Raw genomic sequence first — 21,692 nt, forward strand, 5'->3', positions numbered from 1 at the left:
ATGTTTCATCAGTTTTGTAAAAAAACATTGATGCCCCACAGAGGGTTAAGAAGGACTGTGTTCTAGATGCAAAAGTCTCTCCAGTGGTCCAGAATACTGTTTTTGATATTGATTCTGGCAATATTTCTTACTGCGAAGCTGTATGCCTCTTCCGTCCAAGGAACTTTTCGTGTCGTTATCGCAAGCAAGAAATGTCTGGCTAAAAGTTGAATGCAGAAACATGTCTCCTTTGATAATAGCCATACAGAGAACAGCTCAGTACTCATTTTCAATAAGGAAAACCACAAAGCAATCGTCAAAACCACATGATGGATAAGGCACTTGTGAACAGTGGGAAGACCGTCTGACGCATTCCGGCAAACATTAGATTTGCAGAGCTGATTCGAACGTAACCTACAAACAAACCTGGTAATCCTACAAACAAGACTGCTTTTGCTAAATCCCTTTAACCTGGTATTGCAACTCGCTGCTCGCTTTGATGGTGTTCACGGCTAAATGACGCTGAATGGAGCGTTTTTGATCCGCATTGCCGAACCAAAGACTGTTAAGAGTAGTGTAATAGATGGCTGTGTCGTATGTACCCTTATAACGTCCTCCAAACAACCGGGTCTTTGCAGTATTCACAAACCGAATTTACGAATTTTTAAGCTTAACTTCTCTGCTTTCTTTTTTTTAAGCTTGACAACATGTGGCTGAAGGGTTGTTTCCAGGAATTTTATTTCCAATTTATGTGTGTCGCCGAAGGAGTATAAGATTTAATAAAGCGTAGTACAATTACGCCGTTTATTGCTGAGAGGTTTAAAATATATATACCTCATACATCATGCTCTAGCACATTATTGTGCCTGAAAAGCCATTAACATATCTGACTTCGTCTCGTCTGCTCCCGTTTCGCCTCCGAACCATGTCACTGTTTTTCTGTCCCCCAGTCTTGGTATGACCGGTTCGCTCAAACTTTTAAAGCGCTAGTGGCGATTGTTTCCTCACTTATTCTAAGCGTGATGCGCATTCACGCCTAAAAATCGCGCTTCCTAAGAATGAGTGAGCGGCGCGTTGCTTTGCGCTTGCCAAGCATGATTGATGGCAATTCTTTTGCTCTCTTGTTTTAGGCATGCTGCACTTTCACACTTAGATATCTTGCTTTCACCCACACTTCTGCACGCTTTGCAGGCAAGATCGCATGGCCTGCCTCAAGCTTGGCATACTTGACAGCCCCCGCCCTAATACCAATTCCAGATTATTTCGTCCAGGCGTCCTAAATTGGTGTCACTGTTGACGACTCCAAGAACAAGCGTTGGGATCTCGCACAAGGCGGGCAGAACATTGTGACACATTTTGCATAGTTGCGTAGTGTGAATTAGAATAGAATCAGAATTGGAGTACACTGTGGAGTGAAAGACAGTGAGCTCAGTATTGGAACAGAATCATAATTTGAATAAATACGTAAATAATGCAATTTCTCTGCGTCAGTCTACTTTATCGCCCCAATTTTTTTTAAATGCAGAAATGAATTCTGTTGCTTGCGCCCCGGTTTTCCCAGCGATACATCTTTCAGCTTCCAATTGCTTTCAATAAGCATTTGCATCCTCGCACCAGACCTGACTGATATGACTATCACAGTGCAAATTCTACTTTATGACAAGTACTGCTGCCCCTACATCTTTAAAACCACACGCTTTTCACGTGATCATCTAGGAATGGTGATAGGTTGTCGACTACATCCACCTGAGATCCGGGACTGGAAGTATTAGTATACAAAGACAGTAGCCTTACTAGAATACAGAAGCTTGACTTATGACGCGATGGAATGTTTTTCTAACACAGTTGAACCCAGCGTTCCTCGGATGTATGAGCAACGTAAGAAACAGAAGCTGTATGCTAAGACATAATGCCTCCTGTGAACACTACCATTGTCGAGGTGTTGCGATTGCCCCCGTCGACTCCCTCGGGAGGGTTTTACTCCAGTCGACGTTAGAGGCTATATCAACCAGCCCAAGTAATAAACTAAAACATTTGCTTACAACTGCACCAACCCACTCTTCCGGGCCTATGGCATTTAAAAAGGTACGAAATTTTCCACAGTGTTAATGTTAAGCAAGATAGTCTCGAGTATGCTTTGATATTCTCTGAAACATTCACGAGTTGATCGTATAGTGAAATAGTTATGCCTGATATTCTCCAGCAGCATAGGTCATTTGGATGTGGCAATCCGCCCCAAGCCTTGATTAGCCGGCTTCTTCCAAGGAGCTGCATTCTTCATTGTAAATTGATTAGAGTACAGGAAAAAACGTTGGGCTCATATCCTGCGCTTATGAGTTCACACGGTAGCTTACACCGTTTGGGGCGTCATTTTATTATTAGATTATAAGATTATTTTATTAGAGCAACGATATACACAGACACTTCGCATGACCAAATATTGGCTGGTACTTTTTTTCAATTTTTTCATTTATTTCGCCAATTACACATTCTAAAAGTTCTTATTTCACATCACTATGCATTGGCGTTTGATTATAAGCATTTTGATGCCTTTTGAATGATTATTAAATTTGGTTTCATGAAAGGAAGCAGTGCAGTAACTGTCTCGCCTATCTTAAGGGAAGGGATAAAGGAGGAACTGGGAGAAAAAAGGGCGAGGTGCGGTAATGGAAAGGTCGTCAATAATTTCGACCACCTGGAGATTGTTAACGTGCACAGACATCGCCCAGCACATGTGCGGCCTTTGCGTTTTGCCTCCATTGAAATGTGGCCGCCGTGGTCGAGTTCGAACCCGGGAACTCCGGATCAGTAGCCGAGCGCCCTAACCACTGAGCCACCACGGCGGTACCCATTGAACCCCCCTTTTTCCAGTTTTTTCTTCATTTCTTTATTAATCAATTAATTACATTACACCAATCAATCATCAATTACTAGAACCAACAATTAACATGCAACAATTTTTACTGAGCTTTCGATTATTTCCGACACGCGCTGCCCACTGCTACTACGCCGATGGCTTTTCGACCGAACGAACTGTGTACGCTATCGGGTAATAGAAGAGTAGCCGTGAATTCACGCGGCGATACGCAATCCCCGAAATGCGACACTACAGGAACAATAAAACTCTGTGAATTAAGCCCACACTTCCTTTCGAACCAAATAAAACTGCAACACCTTCCCTTTTTGGGTACAATGCTTGAAGGAAGAAAATATGAAGTCGAGAATTACTTACTATGCGGTCGTTGAGAGATATTCGGTGGTCCTTTCGCACAAGCTTCTTATACTGTTTCTTTTTCTCTTGCAGCACCGGCTATTTTGATGCGGCATCACGGAACAGTGATGCTCTGGTCGGCTTCTTCGTCCTGAACTAGGGGTGCGTGCCTGAGCCCCTCCTGAAGTTGCGGTCGAGTAAGTGTCCATACTTCAATGTGATTTATACAGGCAGAATCCTTTATTACCTTTGCTGAATTCCTTCCCCAATGGTCGCGAAAACAGCGAAGATTTTCAGTCAGCTTATGCTCTGCAGACTTGTTGTTTTTGGACACTAAGGACATAATCAGAGAGCGTTGCTAAACTTGAAAAGTGCTGGTCATTTAGCATTGCTAAGAGCGATATATTCCGCGAAAGCTGCATTCCCAGGCGGGCACCCCTGCCTGAGGGCGCGACTGAGCTGTTCAATGATCCAGGCAGCCAGTTATGTAGTACCTCTCATTTCCTAGCGTCCCTCATAGCCTGAGTCGCTTTGGGACGTTAAACGCTAAACAAGCATTCCTTTCCTCAAAAATGATCGGCGTCTATAACGTTGCCTATGCGGCAATGAACACATTGAATGCCGGCGGCATATTCCATACTTCTTAACTGAAAGACCCTCACAGTATGCGCAGTTTATCTCGAATCACATCTAGAACTCACACTTTAGACCATATCTGATAACAGGAGATTTCAGTGTGCACTCTCGTCAATAAGGAAGCCGAAGAAAGTAGAGGCCGAGTGATGAAATATTTTACTTGATTCAATAACACCTGCCTCCTCTATACGTGTAAACATTGATACTAGAGGACACCGGTATTCTCAAAAAGATGCCCTGCATCCAAGGCCACCTGTGGGGAAAAGAAATAGCAGACAAAGTTGCTACCTGCAGTGCCGAGAGGGGGAGTGCACTTTAATGAAGAGATTTTAGCCGGCGTTTGAGAATCGCTGACAATCTGCTATCTTTCTTACGCGTGGAAATTAGAAATCACTACTGTGGCCCGCACCAGGCAGTGCTCATGCTGCCGGCAATGCAGAGCTTCTATCTGCAATACTTGGAAACACTGTGCAGCACTTTTAATAAGCATTTAATGATTTCTATACATTTGTCGTTTCACATTGCATGATTTTTTTATTTTTTTGCCTTTAAACATTACAAGTGCTGCCTCTCAAAACATAGCTCTGACTTTGCCAGGCCACTTAAAGCGTCGTAGTATTTGTATCCGACGGCGTCACTGCCGTTGTTTCATGCCTCAGCTGACAACTGTCCATTATCCTGGGGCCGGTGCAAATTCTGTGAGGTTAACACGAAATCACAAATGCAATGTCGGAGTGCCCACAAGACTGTCCGCAATCCGCCAGCCTTTAGCGTGTCTTCTTGAAGGGCTTGAGCCATACGTGTCACATGGAGTCGAGGTGTGAGTTCCATCTGTGGCCGTGTAAGTGTATTAAGGTTGAGGTGCTCTTTCTAAAGGGTGCGCTATATGCGAAAACCTTGTGTTGTTTCTCGGCGCGCGGTCTGATGTTCTGCGCATGCACAATATCGAAATTTAGTGCCATACTTCCGGCTCAGCCTCCGGGCTGATCTCGACACTTTTTCAACGGCGGATTTTGCGTCCGAACATCTTATAATCCAACCTAAGTGGCAACTCACATGCCAAGGGCAATATTTAATGATTTTTGCGCAGGTAATTGTTGGTTAAATAGGATAAAAAGGAGAGTGCAAACTTTGCCTTCGGGTGACAGGTTTAAAGGATCATTTTGGCTCAAAAGTCTTTGAAGGCAATCTAAATGGGAACATGCACCGCCAAGCATGCATGATCAATGATGGGCGAGCTATCTGTTAAAACAAAACAAGAAAACCTATCTATAAAAGTTGGATTAGAACCGCTTTATTACGCGTTCAAAAACACAACACTAATCCATTGTGCTACACAGGTGCAACGCGAATGACGGTTTTTAGTTCTGCTCTTACACCATTCCGCAAATATCCTTGTATTCTCAAGCATGCGCAGGACAGTAGCCCGCGTGCCGCCCATTGTCTGGTTGCATTCTTCTGTTTGCCCGGAAAAGAGGTTGTATGCAATATGTTGCCAGTGAACACCTTAATCACGTTTCAAAGAAAGTAAGCTTTGACAGGTGGAGAGAAAAAACAATTGGCAGTGGTTTAGCACTGGTTAAACGTGGAGTGACGCGACAGCTGGCCACGCTGGAGGCTTGAAATGCTACTGTAATATAGCTACCCCTACAAAATGGCATCTGCGATTGTCTCACGAACCAGCCCATGTTGAGGAAACCCAGATGGTCAGAATAAATCCGGAGCCCTCAGTACGGCGTCCCTCAAAGCACGTACGTCTCTTCGGGATGTTAGAGCCGAGAAGTTATCGGGGTTAAGTATGACACCCGCCGGTCTGTACTATAGCGAGGAGGTCATTGCCCGAATTTTTTCAAAACAATTTGCCAGAGCCCGCCGTAATTGTTTGACCGCAAAACATGCATAAGTACACGCTTCAAGGAGCTTTCTATGTGGACAAAAGTGGCATCAGCGATTGTCTCTGCCGCTGGAACTAAGCCGCTCTGTCGTGCCAAACAGCGCACGTTAACGAATCAGCGCAAGAAGGAAGGGAATGAATTACGGCAACGAAATGCATGGTTGTGACAAGAATGTGTAGATATTCTTGAAACTTTTCGCGCGATGTCTGTGCACTGAAGTTCTTCTTTTTCTCCGGCAGCATCGGTCCTTTGGATGTGGCAGCCTAGATCAACTCATGTGGTCGCCTTCTTTTTCCTGAACTAGAGAGGCTTGCAGGCCCTATCTGCAAGGTGTGCCAGAGTAAGTGCGCCATGAGTGGCATTTTTAACCAGCGTTGATTGCAAATCAGGGCGTGATGGTATTAGGCAGTAAGCTAAGCGCAAATTGGCTACCTGTATAGGCTGATTTATTTTCCTTCAGCTAATCTAGTACCTTCAACATGGGCGCAAACAGCGGCGGTTAATTATCAGTCCTAAAAGTCGCCTACTGGTTGACTACTATAAGGAAAGGGGACAGGGGACGATGCGAATTCGTGCAGAAATTTGAAAAAGCTAATCGTACAACGCATTTACTCGCCTAATGAACACGGTCGCATAATGAGCACAGGCTGTATTTGTGCTGTCGAAACGTACAATTTATTGTATTCTTCGCATCATTATTGCAGCTGATTCTGTTGGCGCGCAAGTCTGCTGATAATAATGAGTGAATGTTTGTGGGTGCCCATTCTTCATTGCGAAACAATTGCACCATGTGTCAAATGCTAAAAGGTGTGAGTTATATGCTAGAGCGAACTGTAGCTGCACACACTTAGCATTTTGGGCCGCTACGTCACTTATGGGTGCGGGATTGAGGTAACCATATGCTCTCATACACGGAATGCGCGCTGAATACTGCATTTCGCTTTTTTGAGAACGTTAGTCATACCGGATGAAGTGCTTATTCTCCCAATCTAACCTTCCTCCCATTTTTACCGCTTCAAATGATTTCGGGCCACTCCCTCGTAGTGGGTATGTGCCAGCAGCGTCTGAGGCCTTCCGTCCTTCCTTCCTTCCTTCCTTCCTCGCTCCCTCCCTCCCTCCATCCCTTCTTTCCTTCCCTTCTTTCCTTCCTTCCTTCCTTTACTTCCTTTACCCTTCCTTCTTCCTTTCCTTACCTTTTCTTTCCTTTCCCTTCCCTTCCTTCCTTTCCTTCCTTTCCTTCCTTCCTTTCCTTTCTTTCCTTTCTTTCCTTCCTTCCTTCCTTCCTTCCATGTAGCAAGAATGAGCAATCTAGGCATACATAACATGGGTGCCAGCCAACGCTACCAGTACGCAAAGCAGTATCAGCAAAAGCCTACCGATAGATCTGTATCATCGAAAGTATTGTAACGGGGGCTTAGGCTGACGCTCAGGCGGCGGCGAAACCACGGCGGCGGCAGTCTCTCCTCTGTTCATGTCAGCAGGCGCACGCTCTGAGCGATGACAGTACGGCTACGATGATGATCTTTTTCTTCACAATGGCCCCGGGGAGAAAAGGAGCCATTTTGGCTACTAATTGGGCAGACAACGCAACCGGGTCGTATATAGTACGGCTTGAGTCGTTGGACATGCGTAGTCTCGCGACCACGTGGGCGGAAATCGGGAGACGGTGTGAGGGGCTCACTGAGGATGTGCGCTCCAGGATGCGGTAGGTGCCACGGTATTTCGAAAGAAGCTTCTTTGAGAGGCCGGAAGCAGTGGAAGGGATCCACAGCCAGACAAGTGAACCGGGTAGGAAATCCGGATCAAGCTAACCGTCGTCATGGCGATGTTTTTGGCGCCTCTCAGTGTCTGCCGTGAGCGACTGTGCAATCTGGCGGGAGTCTTTGGCGTGCTGGGCAGCTTCATAAGCAGTTGTACAACTTTTTCGATGCGAATGGATGAATGTCGGCCGTAGAGCCAAAAAAAATGAGGTGAAACCGATGGTGGAGTGGGTAGCAGTGTTGTGGGCGTACGTAATATAGGGTAGAACTAAGTCCCAGTTGGCAGCAACGTACATCGCCAGCATGTCGCCCAGAGTGCGATTAAATCGTTCAATTAGACCATTTGTTTCCAGTAGGATGTACAAGTCCAATGAATGATATTGCACTCGGCGAGTAGAGCTTTAACAACGTCAGCCAAGACGCGTCCTCCATTACTGAGGAGTTCACAAGGAGCACCGTGGCGAAGTATAAAGCGCTGCATAAGGAAGGACGCAGTTTCTGCATACCGGGTCAGGTGACCAATGGCAACAATGACCGAGTGGTTGCCAGAAGCGGTGTACGGCAGAGGTCGTATAAATCGATGCCAACATGGTTGAAGGGGCGAGGAGAACAATGTAGTAGTTGCAACTCTCCAGCAGAATGGTGAGGCATTTGCCTACAGCGTTGGCAGGACGTGCAGGAGCGGAGGTACTGCACGATGAAGTTATACATACCTTCCAGTAGTACCATAGACAGATGCGAGTGTACGTCATGAAGACTCCCGCGTGGCCGCATTGTGGGTCAGCTTGGAAACTGGTGCAGATTTGGGGCCGGAGATGTCGGGGAATGACGAGAAGCCATTTCTGTCCATCTGACTTACAGTAGCGTTTATAGAATAGATCATCGGGAATTGGAAAATGTGAAGTTTGGCGACGAAGGGCGCAGGATGCTGGAGGCTTAGATGGGTCGGAGAGAAAGTCAAGAAGAGAAGCAATCCTTACACTGCGCAGAGGGCATGGCATGTCACAGATGGTGAGCAAAGGTGCAGTGGGTTCGAGGGCGGAGAGGGTGGTAAGCTCGGCCGGTAGCGGGGAGCGGGACAGGGCATCAGCGTCCTGATGCTTGCGGTCGGACCTATATACGACACGTATATTGTATTCTTGGACATGGACAGCCTATTGGGCCAGGCTAAGAGAGGGATCTTCTAGCGAAGCATGCCAACATAGGGCATGACGCTCGGTGACCACGTCGAACGGGCGGCCATAGAGATAAGGTCTAGACTTGCCAAGTTCCAAGAAAATGGCCAGGCACTCTTTTCCGTCACTGAGTATTTGGATTCGGCTTTCGTGAGGATGCGGCTTGCGTAAGCAACCACATACTCCTCGAATCCACACTTGCGTTGGGTGAGCACAGCCCCGAGGCCAATGCCACTGGCGTCCGTGTGTACTTCGGTTTGGGCTTGAGGGCCGAAGTGACGCAAGATGCCGTGAGGAGACTGCGCAAGGTGTTGTAGGCGTCGTCGCAGGCAGGCGACCAACTCAGAAAATCCACATTGTTGCAGAGAGGCTGAGTTAAAGGGGCAACAATGGCCGCAAAGTTGTGAATAAAACGCCGAAAATAGGAACAGAGCGGCTTAGTTTCTTAATGCAAGTAGGTTTTGGAAATGGAGTCAGAGCACAAAGCTTGGCGGTGTCGGGGTGGAGGCCCTCTTTTGACAACGTATCCTAAAATTGTCAGCTCGCGAATTGCCAAACGACAGTTCAGTTGAAGGCAGGAGTCCGTAACGCATGTTTAGAAATGCTTCAGCCGGCAAAGATGAGTCGCAAAGTCGGACGAAAAGATCACGACGTTGTCGAGATAACACAGGCATGACTTCTATTTCAGGCCGTGCAGAATATCTATGCGCTCAACTGTAGCCGAAGCATTACAGAGGCCGAAAGGCATGCCGTTAAATTCATACAGACCATCGGGGGTCACAAATGCTGTTTTAGGGCGGCCATCGGCTGCCATGGGGACCTGCCCGCACCCAGGGCGTAAAACGAGAGCAGAGGAGTTCCACTCCTTGAAGGTAGTCGAGAGCATCATCAATGCGCGTAAGAAGGTAAACATCCTTTCGCGTGATGTTATTGACGCGGCGGAAATCAACGCAGATATGAATAGTTATCTTTCTTTGTCACGAGCACCGCGGGCGAGGCCCAAGGACTGTTTGAGGCTTGAATTACGCCACTCTGAAGCATCGTGCCAACTTGGTCTTGAATAACTTGGCGCTCACTGGCGGAGACACGATACTGGCGCTGACGCTGAGGGTCGTGGTCACCGGTGTCGATGTGGTGGGCAACAGTCGACGTGCGGGTCAAAGCGGGTTGGTGTGAATCGAAGGAGCAACGAAACTGATGAAGGAGCGCGAGAAGTGGAGTGCGTTGATGTGCATGAAGAGAGGCGTCGATGGAGGGAAGGAAAATGTCTGGAGGCGAAGTGTCCGGTGCAGAAAAGGGCGGGTTGAGGGCATCTATGTCGAGTGACGGCGAATCATCATTTTCATTGCGATAGAGAGTGAAATCAATAACCTGCACCGTTGCCGTCGCTAACAAGGTCAGAAGTGATGGGCACAAGAACAGAAGAACAGTCAGGCAGTTCAGTGTCTTCGGCAACGACGGCTTTGGCAGGAGCAGCAGAAGGGGCATCAGGAGACGCAAGGAATTCCGGAGTTCAGCATGTGCGCCATCGATGACTGATTATTGGCGGGACAGGAAGTGCCAACCCAAGATGATTTCATTAGAACAGGTTGGCAAAATGACGAATTCAATCACGTAGAGGATTTCCTGAATAACGACGCGAGCCGTGCATGTCGCTAACGGCGCAATAGCCTGCGCGCTTTCGGTGCGCAGCTAGAATCCAGAAAGTCGGGTCGTCCCTTATCGTAAGGAGCGGCAAAAGGAGGCAGCCATGGCAGAAACAGTAGCACCCGTGTCGAAAAGCGCCAGAACAGAAACAGCCTCTACAGAAACGGCGATCAGGTTGGCGGCACATAATTGAGGCCTTGTACATTTCGCTGGTGGCGCAGTTCTCGCCTCAAGAACTGCGGCGTCTAGTTTTCCTCTTGCCAAAGATTTGGGTGCCGACGTATGGGAGAAGGGAGCGGCAAGGAGGAGGTGAACGCCGGGTGGAGAAGGCATTGCGATCAGGTGAAAGCGGGCGAATCTCCGGCGACTCGCCTGGCGGTGAGTATTCACTGGGAGGAGGCCAGTAACCGGCATCTGGGGAGATTGACGCACGATGACGGCAAAGCCGGGCCACATGACCAGGCAGTCCGCAAGAGTAGCAAATAGGCCGATTATCACTAGTACGTCAGTGAATGCCGAATTGTCGAAGCGGTCCCAAAAAAGGCGTCGGAGCGTGAGGAACTTGAGGCACAGACGCTTGAGGTAGGGTGTAGGTTAAGCGGTAGTTAGGCGGCCGTGGCCGAGCGACGGCGGCAGCGTAGGTCAGGGGTGCAGCGACAGGTGCGGGCGGCTGTGCTGGTGCGGGCGGAGGGACCGGTGGAAGGGCCTCAGCCACTTGCTCGCTGATGGCAGTGCGAAGGAAGGAGTACTCCCAGCAGAGATCTATGAATGTCAATTAGAGAATGCGATTATGCCTATACGAACATTAACCCATTATCGTCAACCGAACAACTGCCATCCGTGAAAACTTGATCTGAACAACGGAACCGAAGGGAAAACTGAACTGCTAGTGCAGCGAATTCGCATTTTTTTCAAACTACGCAAATAGACAGTCTTTTTTTCACAGTTGAATGGGCAGATTTTACTGCGTGTAGGCCCGAACATCCCCATTTATTGGAACGTAGAAAATAAGCTCGTTCCTTTTCTCGCAGTGCTGCAGGCTGGCAGGAGAGCATATACAGCACCAGCCGAGCACGCGACCGCATCCTCTGGTTGCGGCACCAGGGCAACACCCAGCCAGATACGTCACAGGTTGGTAAATCATTATGACGTCGTTGATTCCACAAGGTCCCTGGGCTCCCCTGCAGTATTTTCGGTGTCGCACATATTGGTTTTCAATTTTTCTCAGTATCATTTGCGCGAAGAAAATGCAGCCATGGAAATATGAAGCAGCATTTAACGCGGAAGACAAAACACGGTTTGAAATCGGAGAATTGAGTGAAATATTTATCTAGCTTATGTGAATGAATGAATGCTCCCTCTTTGCTGTACTCCTCCCGTTGTTGAGCACGGTAATCTGGTACTGAAGGGATGAGTAGAAGATCCAGCACACAACCCAGTAGCTACACCTGAGTAGTATCAGTTAATTTAGCCAGCTGATTTCATGTGCTTTCGTTTGAATACATAATTGTCGCGGTGGCAAAATTTTAATTCTTACCGTAGCCAAACAGCCCGTGAACAACTGCGTACACAGTACGCAGGTTCAAGGAAGCAAGAAACACGAAGGATCTGGAACAAATATCGGCTGACTGGCGAGCGGCCCTATCAAAACGCACGACAAAATTTTTTGTTGCTCGACACAATTATGTGTCGCGAGCAAACCATTTTTGTCGTGCCTTGTGTTGTGCGACAGAGGTTCGTATTCTGGGTTACTTTGCGCGACAGTGGTTTTTGCAGTAAGTTCTGTGTGCATGGCATGGCCATACCAGGTATTATTTCCCGCAGAGAATAACGATAGAGATTAAACAGGAGTCCTGTTCTTTTTAGTCTAGATTCTACACTAGAATTCTTGACACTTTTGCAGACATTCATTACTGAATCGTGCATTGGTTTTCATTATCCGTTTGATTTCGAATCAATCATTCAATCAATTTCTTTAATAGACTGCCATCGGAAGGTAATGAATGTCTTCCTTACTCTCCCCTTCTCCCAGAGTCTCGAGCGCAAGGCTCCAGAATCGGAGGCACAAGGCCAGGGCGTATTCATCGCTACCTGCGCCCAGTGTGGCCATCTGTCCAAGGGTTGGACCATCAAAGGCACCTGTCTCTCTCTTTGGCCTTCGTAGAACTCCTGGGGCAAACAATTGTGGTACGTTTGTCTTTTCGGTGCTTTCGCGATCGCGGCCGATGTTGTCACAGTAGAAACGAATTGCCCCTACAAGACGAGGATGTCTCTGCTAAAGCCATGCAGGCTTGTTTACGAGTTCACGGCACTGCACTGCAGTTTAGCCACATACAATGTGTAGCTCACTGTTTGCTTTGATGGTATTCTGTTCTTCAGCCATGGCTACATGATTCTGATGGAGGAGAAATGCAGCTTAGGCTGCAGATTTGAATTTCATCTCCCATTGTAGAACCACAGATGGGCGGATATATTCCAAAGGCTTCCATTACGAAGAACCTCGTGGCCCACAGTGGGGCATGAATATAGAAGTTCAGTGACGTCAGTTTACTCCACGTCTGTTCAGATGAATTAGGTTAATTATTCATTGCTTGCGTCTCGCGTAACGAGTGACTCAGTGTGTTAGCTTGGCAACGTTTCGGTAAAATCAAGTTGTCCACTCATTCAGAGACTTGTGCTGAGGACATTTATTTCCTCACAACTAAACCCAGACGCAGGCTGGCACTGTAGTCATTTGAGCGTCCCTCGTTGCTTTTAGCTAAAGGACGCAGCCTCCTCTGAGGAAGGGTGCGCGTATCTGGACCTCAGCTATGGCTGCTCGAGTCTTACTACCGCTCTGGGGCCCCTCACAGTTGCTACCATTGGTCTCTAAAAAGTGTGCTAACACACACTCACACTGTTCACCTAAGACTATGAACTCACATCGTCAACCTGGGAGCTTTACTTAAACGCATTGCCATGCACATCCCAAAAATTGGAAGAGACACTTAAGCTCCTCCTTAAGGTTACGATGCGATAGCGTAATAAGTTAATCGTCTTATATGTAGAAATGTCATTCTCTAGTTTACATTCACAGATACCACTCGTGGTGCAGTGGTGCGGTGGTTAAGGGATCCGCCACTGCCCTGCAATGGCACGTGCTCCCAGCGGTAGACCTTGTTCTAGCCAGGTTTGCTCTTCCTGACCGACCAATCATTAACTGCCGCCTGCCACGGTGGGCAGTTTGCTCACAATCCGGTTTGGCATATTGTGATGACGCTGCAAGGCCACGTCACCTAGCTGGCCCACCTGCCTCTTGGGTTGCTCTCTGGGCACCACCTGCCAGAGTCATGCTCGTGATTTATCGGTCACAATGTTGACAACGCCGACGCCGAACTTTCTGAGTAAAGGGGTCTTCAAAGCTATCCCGTTAAAACAAGCACGCCTTTTCGGATTGCCCGCAGCTTCAAACCGCCAAACGAAGCACCGGGATAGCTGGCTCGCACCGCCACCGTGGACCAAATCGTGTCTGGTATACAGCCACTCTTGGCACAGTACGTCCAAGACGTGCTGGGCGAAGAGCAGCAATCCCCTTTCTATCGGAGATCTGACCTGAGCTTCCAAATTGGCTGTTATCTTTCTCTGTCTCCTAATGAATCGTAGCTCTCGTATAACAGAGCACGCTTATTTAGTTTTTTTTCATTTAGCCACCGGGATGGCTAAGTGGTCACGATGCTTGGCTGCTGACCTGAAATACGCCGGTTCGATCCCGGCAGCAGCGGTCGAATTTCGATGGAGGTGAAATTCTAGAGGCCCCTGTGCTCTGCCGTGTCAGTGCACATTAAAGAACCCAAGTTGGTCGAAATTTTTGGAGCCCTTCACTACGGCATCCCTCATAGCTATATGAGTCGCTTTGATACGTTAAACCTCCTGAACCTTTTTTTTATTGTGTGCCACGGTGGCCCTCTTCACGCTAAATATGCTGTTTTCGAAATTGTCAATATTATTAAACGTATGAGACAATTAAGATCCCTACACATCTATAATAGCCACGCAAAGAGGGAGGCAGGATAAACTAAATAGCCCTATAATTTCCTAGTAACTGTGCTTTGTGAACATAGTTTGTTCGTAAGAAGTGGAAACAGGACATGTAATGAATGGTCGCGCCGCTGTTAAATCTGTTCCGTGCTGCTCAACTCGGCTCTTTATACCCGGCTGCAATCCATCCGTTATAACGCGGTCAGGGCGTGGCGGTTCCAATTCGGCGCAGGCAAAGAGGATAAAAATGCGCGTCAGCTGTAGATCTTGGTGTGGACAGGCTGGACCCTTGCAGAAGTTTTTTAGGCAGTTTATATAGACTTCTGTATTTATGCCCATACAGATTTAGTATACTATTGTGTATAGACGGTCTATAGACTACGAGTAGACAGAACGAAATATCTATAGGAAGGCAAAAGAGTCTATAAGAAGTCTGTAGACTGTGTATAGACCATCTTTGAAAGGGAATCAAGAACTCCAAGTGTGGTATAAATGTGTGCGCAACACTCTACTACGGCGCAACTTTTGGCCCACTTGCAAATTCAGGATGTCGTTATAAGAGACCAATTAATTTTCATCCCATCTTCTCCCCCAGACTGATCATCGTAGTGGCAGAAGATGACGCTAGCGAGCAACGGTGCCAGACGATCACGGCAGATATTCGCAGTATAGCGGCGCTCGTTCTAGCATCCTCTGCGCGGTATTACGCGAAAATTAATCCACTAACCTGAGCGTCCACATTTCTTGCTTGAGAAACACCACAGGAAATGCAGTATGCTAAGTGAAGTCGAGTACACGATTAAAACTCGCGACAAAACGCAATAGAGACGTGCTTAAGAAATTCTTAATTTGGGGGAATGCAGTGCCATAGTCAACGACACATGTTCCTTATTGTTGAACGACCGTAGGTAACCTCTTTCCATACGGAGCTGCGTGTACCCACTGACGCGCGTATGCTTGGTCTTAGCAGTAAGCAACGACGCTTTGGATGTGGCGCCGGCAAGAGCAACGGCTGGGAAGCAGGCTTCTCTGCCCCGGACTAGGCTATCTCTGGTGCGGCCTGGTCCGGCGTTCAGGACACATGTCGCACAGTAGTGAGTGCATTAAACTTCCTTTGCCCGCATTTTAGGATTCTAGATTTAGGGTGGTACTGGTGTACACTGATGAACTCTGTAGGAAGGTATCACATGGGTTGGACTGAACGTTTCAGCGTCGGACTCTGTGATTCAAACTTGTTCTCATTGTGTTGGAATAGCTGGGCGGTGCCGGAGTTCTCGGGTTCGAATCCGACCGTGTCGGCAGCGTTTCGATTGCGGCGAAACGCAAAAGGCGCCAGTGAGCTTTGCGATGTCAGTGCATGTTAAAGATCTCCAGGTGGTTGAAATTATTCCGGAGCCTTCCACTACCGCACCTCTTTCTTCCTTTATTCTGTCACTCTACCCCTTTCCTTATGGCGCGGTTCGGGTGTACACCGAGATATGTGAGGATTATTGCGCCATTTACTTCAACACCAGTTTTCATTTCTGAGGCAGTTGTATTGGGTAAAGCCTGGGATGACGGGGCAGGGCCCATGCCTGACAACACTGCTGAGGGCAGGGAGTTTCGCAAGATTTCGAATGGGACCCGGGCCCCCCGGACCCTTCGGATACGTCCCTGTCTGTAACAATCATTTCTACACGGTGACTTTCATTTGCAAGCGTAATTTTGGCCGAGAACTCTTAACAGGTATGACTGCCCAGCTTTCGTCAGACAGTGGCCACCTCCGCATTTAAATGCGCGTGGTTCGTGGAGGGGACATCCCCTTAGTGGGAACCTCTAAAATGACGTCCAGTGTTCTTGTTTTAATTTTGCTTTTGAAAATTATTTCACCTCTCAGGCGCTGGCACCTAGCTGCATTACATGGCGATAGCGAGCAGGAGTCCAAGAAGGCCCTTGGTGGATGTTGCACAGCCGACTAGCAACCGACGTGTTCCGATGGACCCGACATGACGGCGACTGTTGCAGAAGCCGGTAAGTGTATTTGACTTGTGCAGTTCATGCAGAAGCAGGGGTTCTTGCCTGACGTTTCTTGTAACGATCCCCCCCCCCCGCCCCACCCACCCCACACACACAGGACAATGTTAGCTTTCGCAGCAATTCTAGAATGTGACAGTTTGTAAAGTCCCCTTGAAATATGACGCTTTTGGTCTCGTGCTTCAATTGGGCTGCGGAGTGTGAATGACAGAGCAAACTCCTCAAGGACCCCAGGTAGCTGGGGCCGCATGCCACAGTTCCCTCTAGGCCGGTTACATTTGTTTCCTGACAGCATGAAAAAATTGCGTGTGCACACTAGTTGCTTAAGCATATGTGAACGACTCTACTGTAGCTGCCCTTACACAAAAATTTTTTACAGTCCAAAGACTGTCCATACAGTTCTGTCTATCAAGTCAAGAGACTCTCTATAGACAACTACACAATAGTCTATAGGAAATACCAATCCCATAGAATTTTGCTTAACAATGACGCGTCGACTTTTTCCGAAGCAAGCCGCGGCATCCCGTGAACTGAGAAGACCCGGAGTCAAGACAAAACACAGTCGGAAGCCAGTGCCTCTGAAGTGCAGTCGTCACGTGGGTGCCACGGGAGAGCTTCAACATCGTCAACATCGAGAGAAGACCCAAGGTGGGGAGCATTGCTGACGGCCTTGAGATTTTGCAGTCGCCCTCAATACGACCTGCAAACGCATCGGTGGTGCTTTTAGCTATGGCTGTATCTGCCAGAGACGCGGGGAGCGTCAATTTTCGCGGATTATTTCTTAAAGGTTCTGAATATAGCAATTTTTTGCTAAAAAAATGTGGAAATATATTTCTCCTGCTTCGCACATTCCGCTGTGCGCCGTTAAATGTGAAATAAAAAGTAAATTTGGGATTTCCGGCGCACACAGGAGAGGATCGCCATGTTCGCGCCAATGTGGGCTTTTGTGTGCTGCTAGAAATGTTACCAGCGCTAATAAGGACCGCTTCTGCTGACTCCAGCCTTTTTGAGAGCATTCAAGGGATTGATCCTTGAGGTTCTTGCGCTGTCAGTGCAAAAGCAATCTGTGGCCTAAGGGCCTGTACCATAAACGTGTTTAACCTGAAGGTCTCCACCACAAAGGCATTTGGTTTCAGCCACACAATAAACTTTATGCAGGCGCGGTAAATGGAGTGCCAAGAAAACGCATGTGACATTGAAAAGTGTTTCATTTGCCGATCACGTTTATTGCGACGCTAATGCAGCAACATTTGTGTATCTTGTTTTCTCCGGCAGCATCGGCTATTTGGATGCGGCAACCATACTTGAGCCTCCGGCAGTCGACTTACTCGTCCTGAACTACGGATCCTTCGTGCCCCTCTTGGAGGAATAGCCGAGTAAGTGTACCAACAGTGGAATTCTTCCCTGCAGTTCATAAAAATCAAGAGAAAATAAGGAAATAGTCGCCTGGCGACACGCTGCGACTGAAACGCGGTGTCGATACAGCAGCAACAAAGATATAGTCAGTGAAAGAAAAAGAAAGGTAGCGTTTTTTTCTTGCCGAAAAAAGTAAAACGAATGAAAAGAGCATATGCAATGAACTTGTGCCTCATAAACTTGCATAAACGTGAACGCCAACAGTACTGCATCGCTAAAGGTGCAGACAATGTTCGAAAGCATTCCAAACAGTAGTTCAGCATCAGCAACGGTGTCTCCAAGATGATTTCACAATACACGACCATTCCCTTCATGTCGCGTAAATTGCAGAGGATGCGACTGCCTCATCCTAACAGGTTCATCTGGAGAGCTCACTCATGAGATACAATGGGGACTATTCGGCGCATATTTTAAGAGCGTTAGCGCTCACTCGTCGCGATTCTCGATTTATTGGGGTCTGCGTGATGTCTCCAATTTGTGATTCATTTTTGACGTCACTTGTTCAACGTCTTCCGGACGGTGGCTGCATCACTATTTTTTTTTTTTGTGAGGATAGCGTTCAGTGGATCCTGGAAACAATGATGTTCACTGCTGCTTCTTCAGGCTGAGGGGCAACCAGTGAAGAGCGGAGTCATCTGTGCGGTGGCAGACACCACCTGCAGTCATATAAGTGCCTGGACCACTGTCACCACGTGGGCGTGGTCGGTGTTGGCCAGCAGCCTCGGCGGCCGGGACGCAGGTGAGAATTACTGCCAATGGTCACGTGCACGTGCTTGGCCACCGAGCATCTCTGCCTTGTCTTGTCTTTCCCAAGCAGCTGGCCACAGTGTAGTACAAGGCTGGTGCATACACGGTGGGAACTCTCTGTGCCACTAATTTGTTACTGGAGGTGATTGGAATATAATTTCCTTCTGTATAAATTTGTCCACCTTATATTTTATGTTTACTCCTATACACTGATTCTGATTCAGAATATTATCGCCTATTTTGTTGCCAAATATGTTGAAACAAAAAAAGTACGCTTATATGTTCGATGGTATCCCTTTTTTGTTCAATTAAAGACAGAGCCTCATCTGCTTATGCGTCATGAAACCCAACACACACAAACGCATCCACTCCAGAAATACAGGCAACTTAGAGTAACTACTAGTGTCACAGTCATCCGCAGAAAATACGGGAAGGCCTTTATTCTATGCGGCGCACCTTCGCCGATTTGTGTCAAGCATTCGGGATGATAGATTTTCGCAATCACATTTAACGCTTCGGACAGGAATCTCTAGCTTTGGATCTGCGGCAAAAAGGGACAGAAGTGCTGGGTTTTTCTCACCTTTGAAACTAAACGCTCTCGTAACATCTCGTATTACCGTAACAAATGCTAGCTTTGTCCTGAATCCTGGCATAAATGTGGTAATTCTGGGCAAGAATACCTTCGTACTGACAAGAAGGGCTAGGGTTAAAATGTGCGTTTTTTTTGTGCCAGAAAATGGCTGCCGCCAGGCACTGTTCTTTGTCACAACTTGGGCCTTCGTGCGTTAACTGTTAAGGCAGAACCAGCCTTTCTCCGACGTAGCTTCGGCGTCTCGGTCACTGCCGTCGCTGAAGGCAAAATTCCTGCGATTGCAGCAAGGCGACGCAGGGAGACGCAGATATCTGGCGAGGACAGATGTCAGCGTCGGCGCCGGAAATGCTTCGTAGGTGGGGATTGGTGGTGCCAATGACCACGCATTAACAGCGACATCCGGGATTTACCTCCGCCGCTTATCAGCAGTTGCCCCTTCGGTACCCGTGAAATTGTCCCCCTTGCCACTGCAGTAGGTTCCCTTTGACGCTAAGAGGATTTGCTATAGACAAAGGATAATTCAGGGGCTTTATACTCGATCCTCCTCAGTCTGGAGATGCCAGTCCGTACGCCCTCATGTGTTTAGTCGCCTTCTCCTGTGTGCGCAGAGCTGAAAAGTTAGTAACGTCGATAAACGATGCCTTGTGGTTTCCCATTTACAGTGAACTGAGTTAGAGAGTTTTGCAATAGATGTTAAAAGCAAAGATTTCAAATCTAGTTCTGTAGGCTGCGGAACTGCAGTGCAGTAAAACTTCACTATTCGGCCCCTATTAATCTGAAAACCGTGATAACTGGGACTACCGTAGGGTTCCTATCCAAGGCTATGACGTCAGACTTACGTTAAATAGCACACTGTAGGGCTCGCATCAACTGGCGCCCACAGCACCACCGAGTTAAGGTAGTGCGGGCTTGACTCGCAATCTTCCAGATATCATTCAGACTGCGGGCTATGCAAAGTAGATCGTTCCCCGTGCTCTGCTGGTATGCGCTCGACAGCATCCCTGACGACCATCCTAAAAAATAATCCCGACATACCCACCAGCTGCTGACCACGAGTGAGGAATTGGAGGTCCTACTGCTCTCGACGGACCCGGCCAGGCAAAAGATCGCCACTAACTGGGCCGCCTATGGCATGGAACTCCATGAACTCACGAACGTATAGAGCAGTGGGGCTGTGCTGGGACCCAGGGTCCTGCGTGTTCAAAATCCCTTCGTCATTGCATAGAGTATGTGATGAAATTCCGAAAAAGCTTCGTTGCTGCGTAGTTTTCTCGCAAAAGCACATGACTATCATCGCCAAGCTTCTCGCGCATAATTTTTTCACGATGGTAGATTTTTTGGCTAGTTTTTAGCGGCCAGTTGGTAATTTTCAGATTAAATTCACGGTGTTGTACTTTATTGCGTTTTCAGCTGATAGTATAGTTTTTATGCTATGCAGACCCCTGAATCACCCTTCCTTTTACCATAGAAACCAAGTTCGTCCTTATTTTTGCAGTGATGGCACAGGAGAGCACCTGAGCAGCAAAAAAAGCAGAGGCCTCTCTTTGGATCTGGTAACAAGACAACACCCACCCGGATACGTCACTGGTGTGTCCCTCTCCTGTCTCTTATTTGGTCATGTCTGTTCTATTATAACCAGAACTGAATGTGGGAGACAGAACGCTCAGCGTTATCACAAAGTGAGCAACCGTGGGCCACTGGGAGCGAATGGATTATTTCAAGCTTCCTGTGCTACATTTTCTTGTGAGATGTTGAATAGTGTTCTATGTTTATCACATCTGTACAGACAAAATTCCAATAAGGAGAGGCATCTGGCAAGGTGACACGATCTCGTCAATGCTATTCACCGCCTGTTTACAGGAGGTATTCCGAGGCCTGAACTGGGAACAGTTGGGGATAAGAGTTAGCGGAGAATATCTAAAGAATCTGCGATTCGTAGATGACACTGCCCTGCTGAGTCACTCAGGAGGTGAACTGCAAGTCACGATCAATGAATTAGACAGGAAGAGTATAATGGTGGAAAATAGACCGCTGAGAAATAGGCTGGGAAATAGACAGTCTAATTTGATTCGTGTAATCGGGCATATGAAGCGTACGCTCCTTCGGTGTTCCCTGCCCCGTGGTGGGCGCCCGAAGATTAGTGCCCGAGATTATGCCAAAGTGGTGCGATCGAAATTGTTCAGATGGCCGGCAAGCAGGAAATCAGATTACCATTTACGATTCGCGAACATCGCGCAAAGGTATTGGGACCCACAAGGATTCCCGCCATCTGTGAACATAAAGTAACTGTTGCACTCAAATCAACGAGTCTCTTTGTCACACCGCGGCATGTGCATCCATGAGGAGGTAAAGAAAAACCTTCTTTCTCTCTTTTTCACCCAGAGTCTCTGCAGCTGATAGAGGGCTTCGCTAGCGCCCTCAGAGTGGCCATCTGTCCAAGGCATGCACCAGCGCTTGCACCTCAGTCCCCACGTGGCCTTCGTAACACATCCACGTTCGAAGAATCACAGTACGCTGATGTCTTTTCTTCTCTGCCTTACGGCGACCAGAGGTCAAGTGTATAAGCAAAATGCCCCATTAGTTGTAGCATTGTTCAATGTGGCA

General features: G+C 47.7%; 1 protein-coding gene across 1 annotated transcript in view; it reads left to right on the forward strand.

Moving 5' to 3' along the window:
- Positions 1-3,289: 3,289 nt before the first annotated feature.
- The window catches only part of LOC144100515 (uncharacterized), a 32,046-nt gene continuing 13,643 nt past the window's right edge, over positions 3,290-21,692 (forward strand). The window contains exons 1-11 of the mRNA XM_077633446.1: positions 3,290-3,387; positions 5,961-6,061; positions 11,335-11,434; positions 12,336-12,490; positions 15,291-15,414; positions 16,197-16,330; positions 16,843-16,981; positions 17,609-17,709; positions 18,353-18,488; positions 20,584-20,675; positions 21,471-21,597. Coding sequence (XP_077489572.1) covers position 6,061; positions 11,335-11,434; positions 12,336-12,490; positions 15,291-15,414; position 16,197 — 381 coding nt within the window. The 5' untranslated portion in view covers positions 3,290-3,387; positions 5,961-6,060 and the 3' untranslated portion in view covers positions 16,198-16,330; positions 16,843-16,981; positions 17,609-17,709; ... (1 more) ...; positions 20,584-20,675; positions 21,471-21,597. The remainder of the gene's footprint in view (positions 3,388-5,960; positions 6,062-11,334; positions 11,435-12,335; positions 12,491-15,290; positions 15,415-16,196; positions 16,331-16,842; positions 16,982-17,608; positions 17,710-18,352; positions 18,489-20,583; positions 20,676-21,470; positions 21,598-21,692) is intronic.

This window comes from Amblyomma americanum, chromosome 8, assembly GCF_052857255.1.
Source record: "Amblyomma americanum isolate KBUSLIRL-KWMA chromosome 8, ASM5285725v1, whole genome shotgun sequence".
Classification (NCBI taxonomy): Eukaryota; Metazoa; Arthropoda; class Arachnida; order Ixodida; family Ixodidae; genus Amblyomma; species Amblyomma americanum.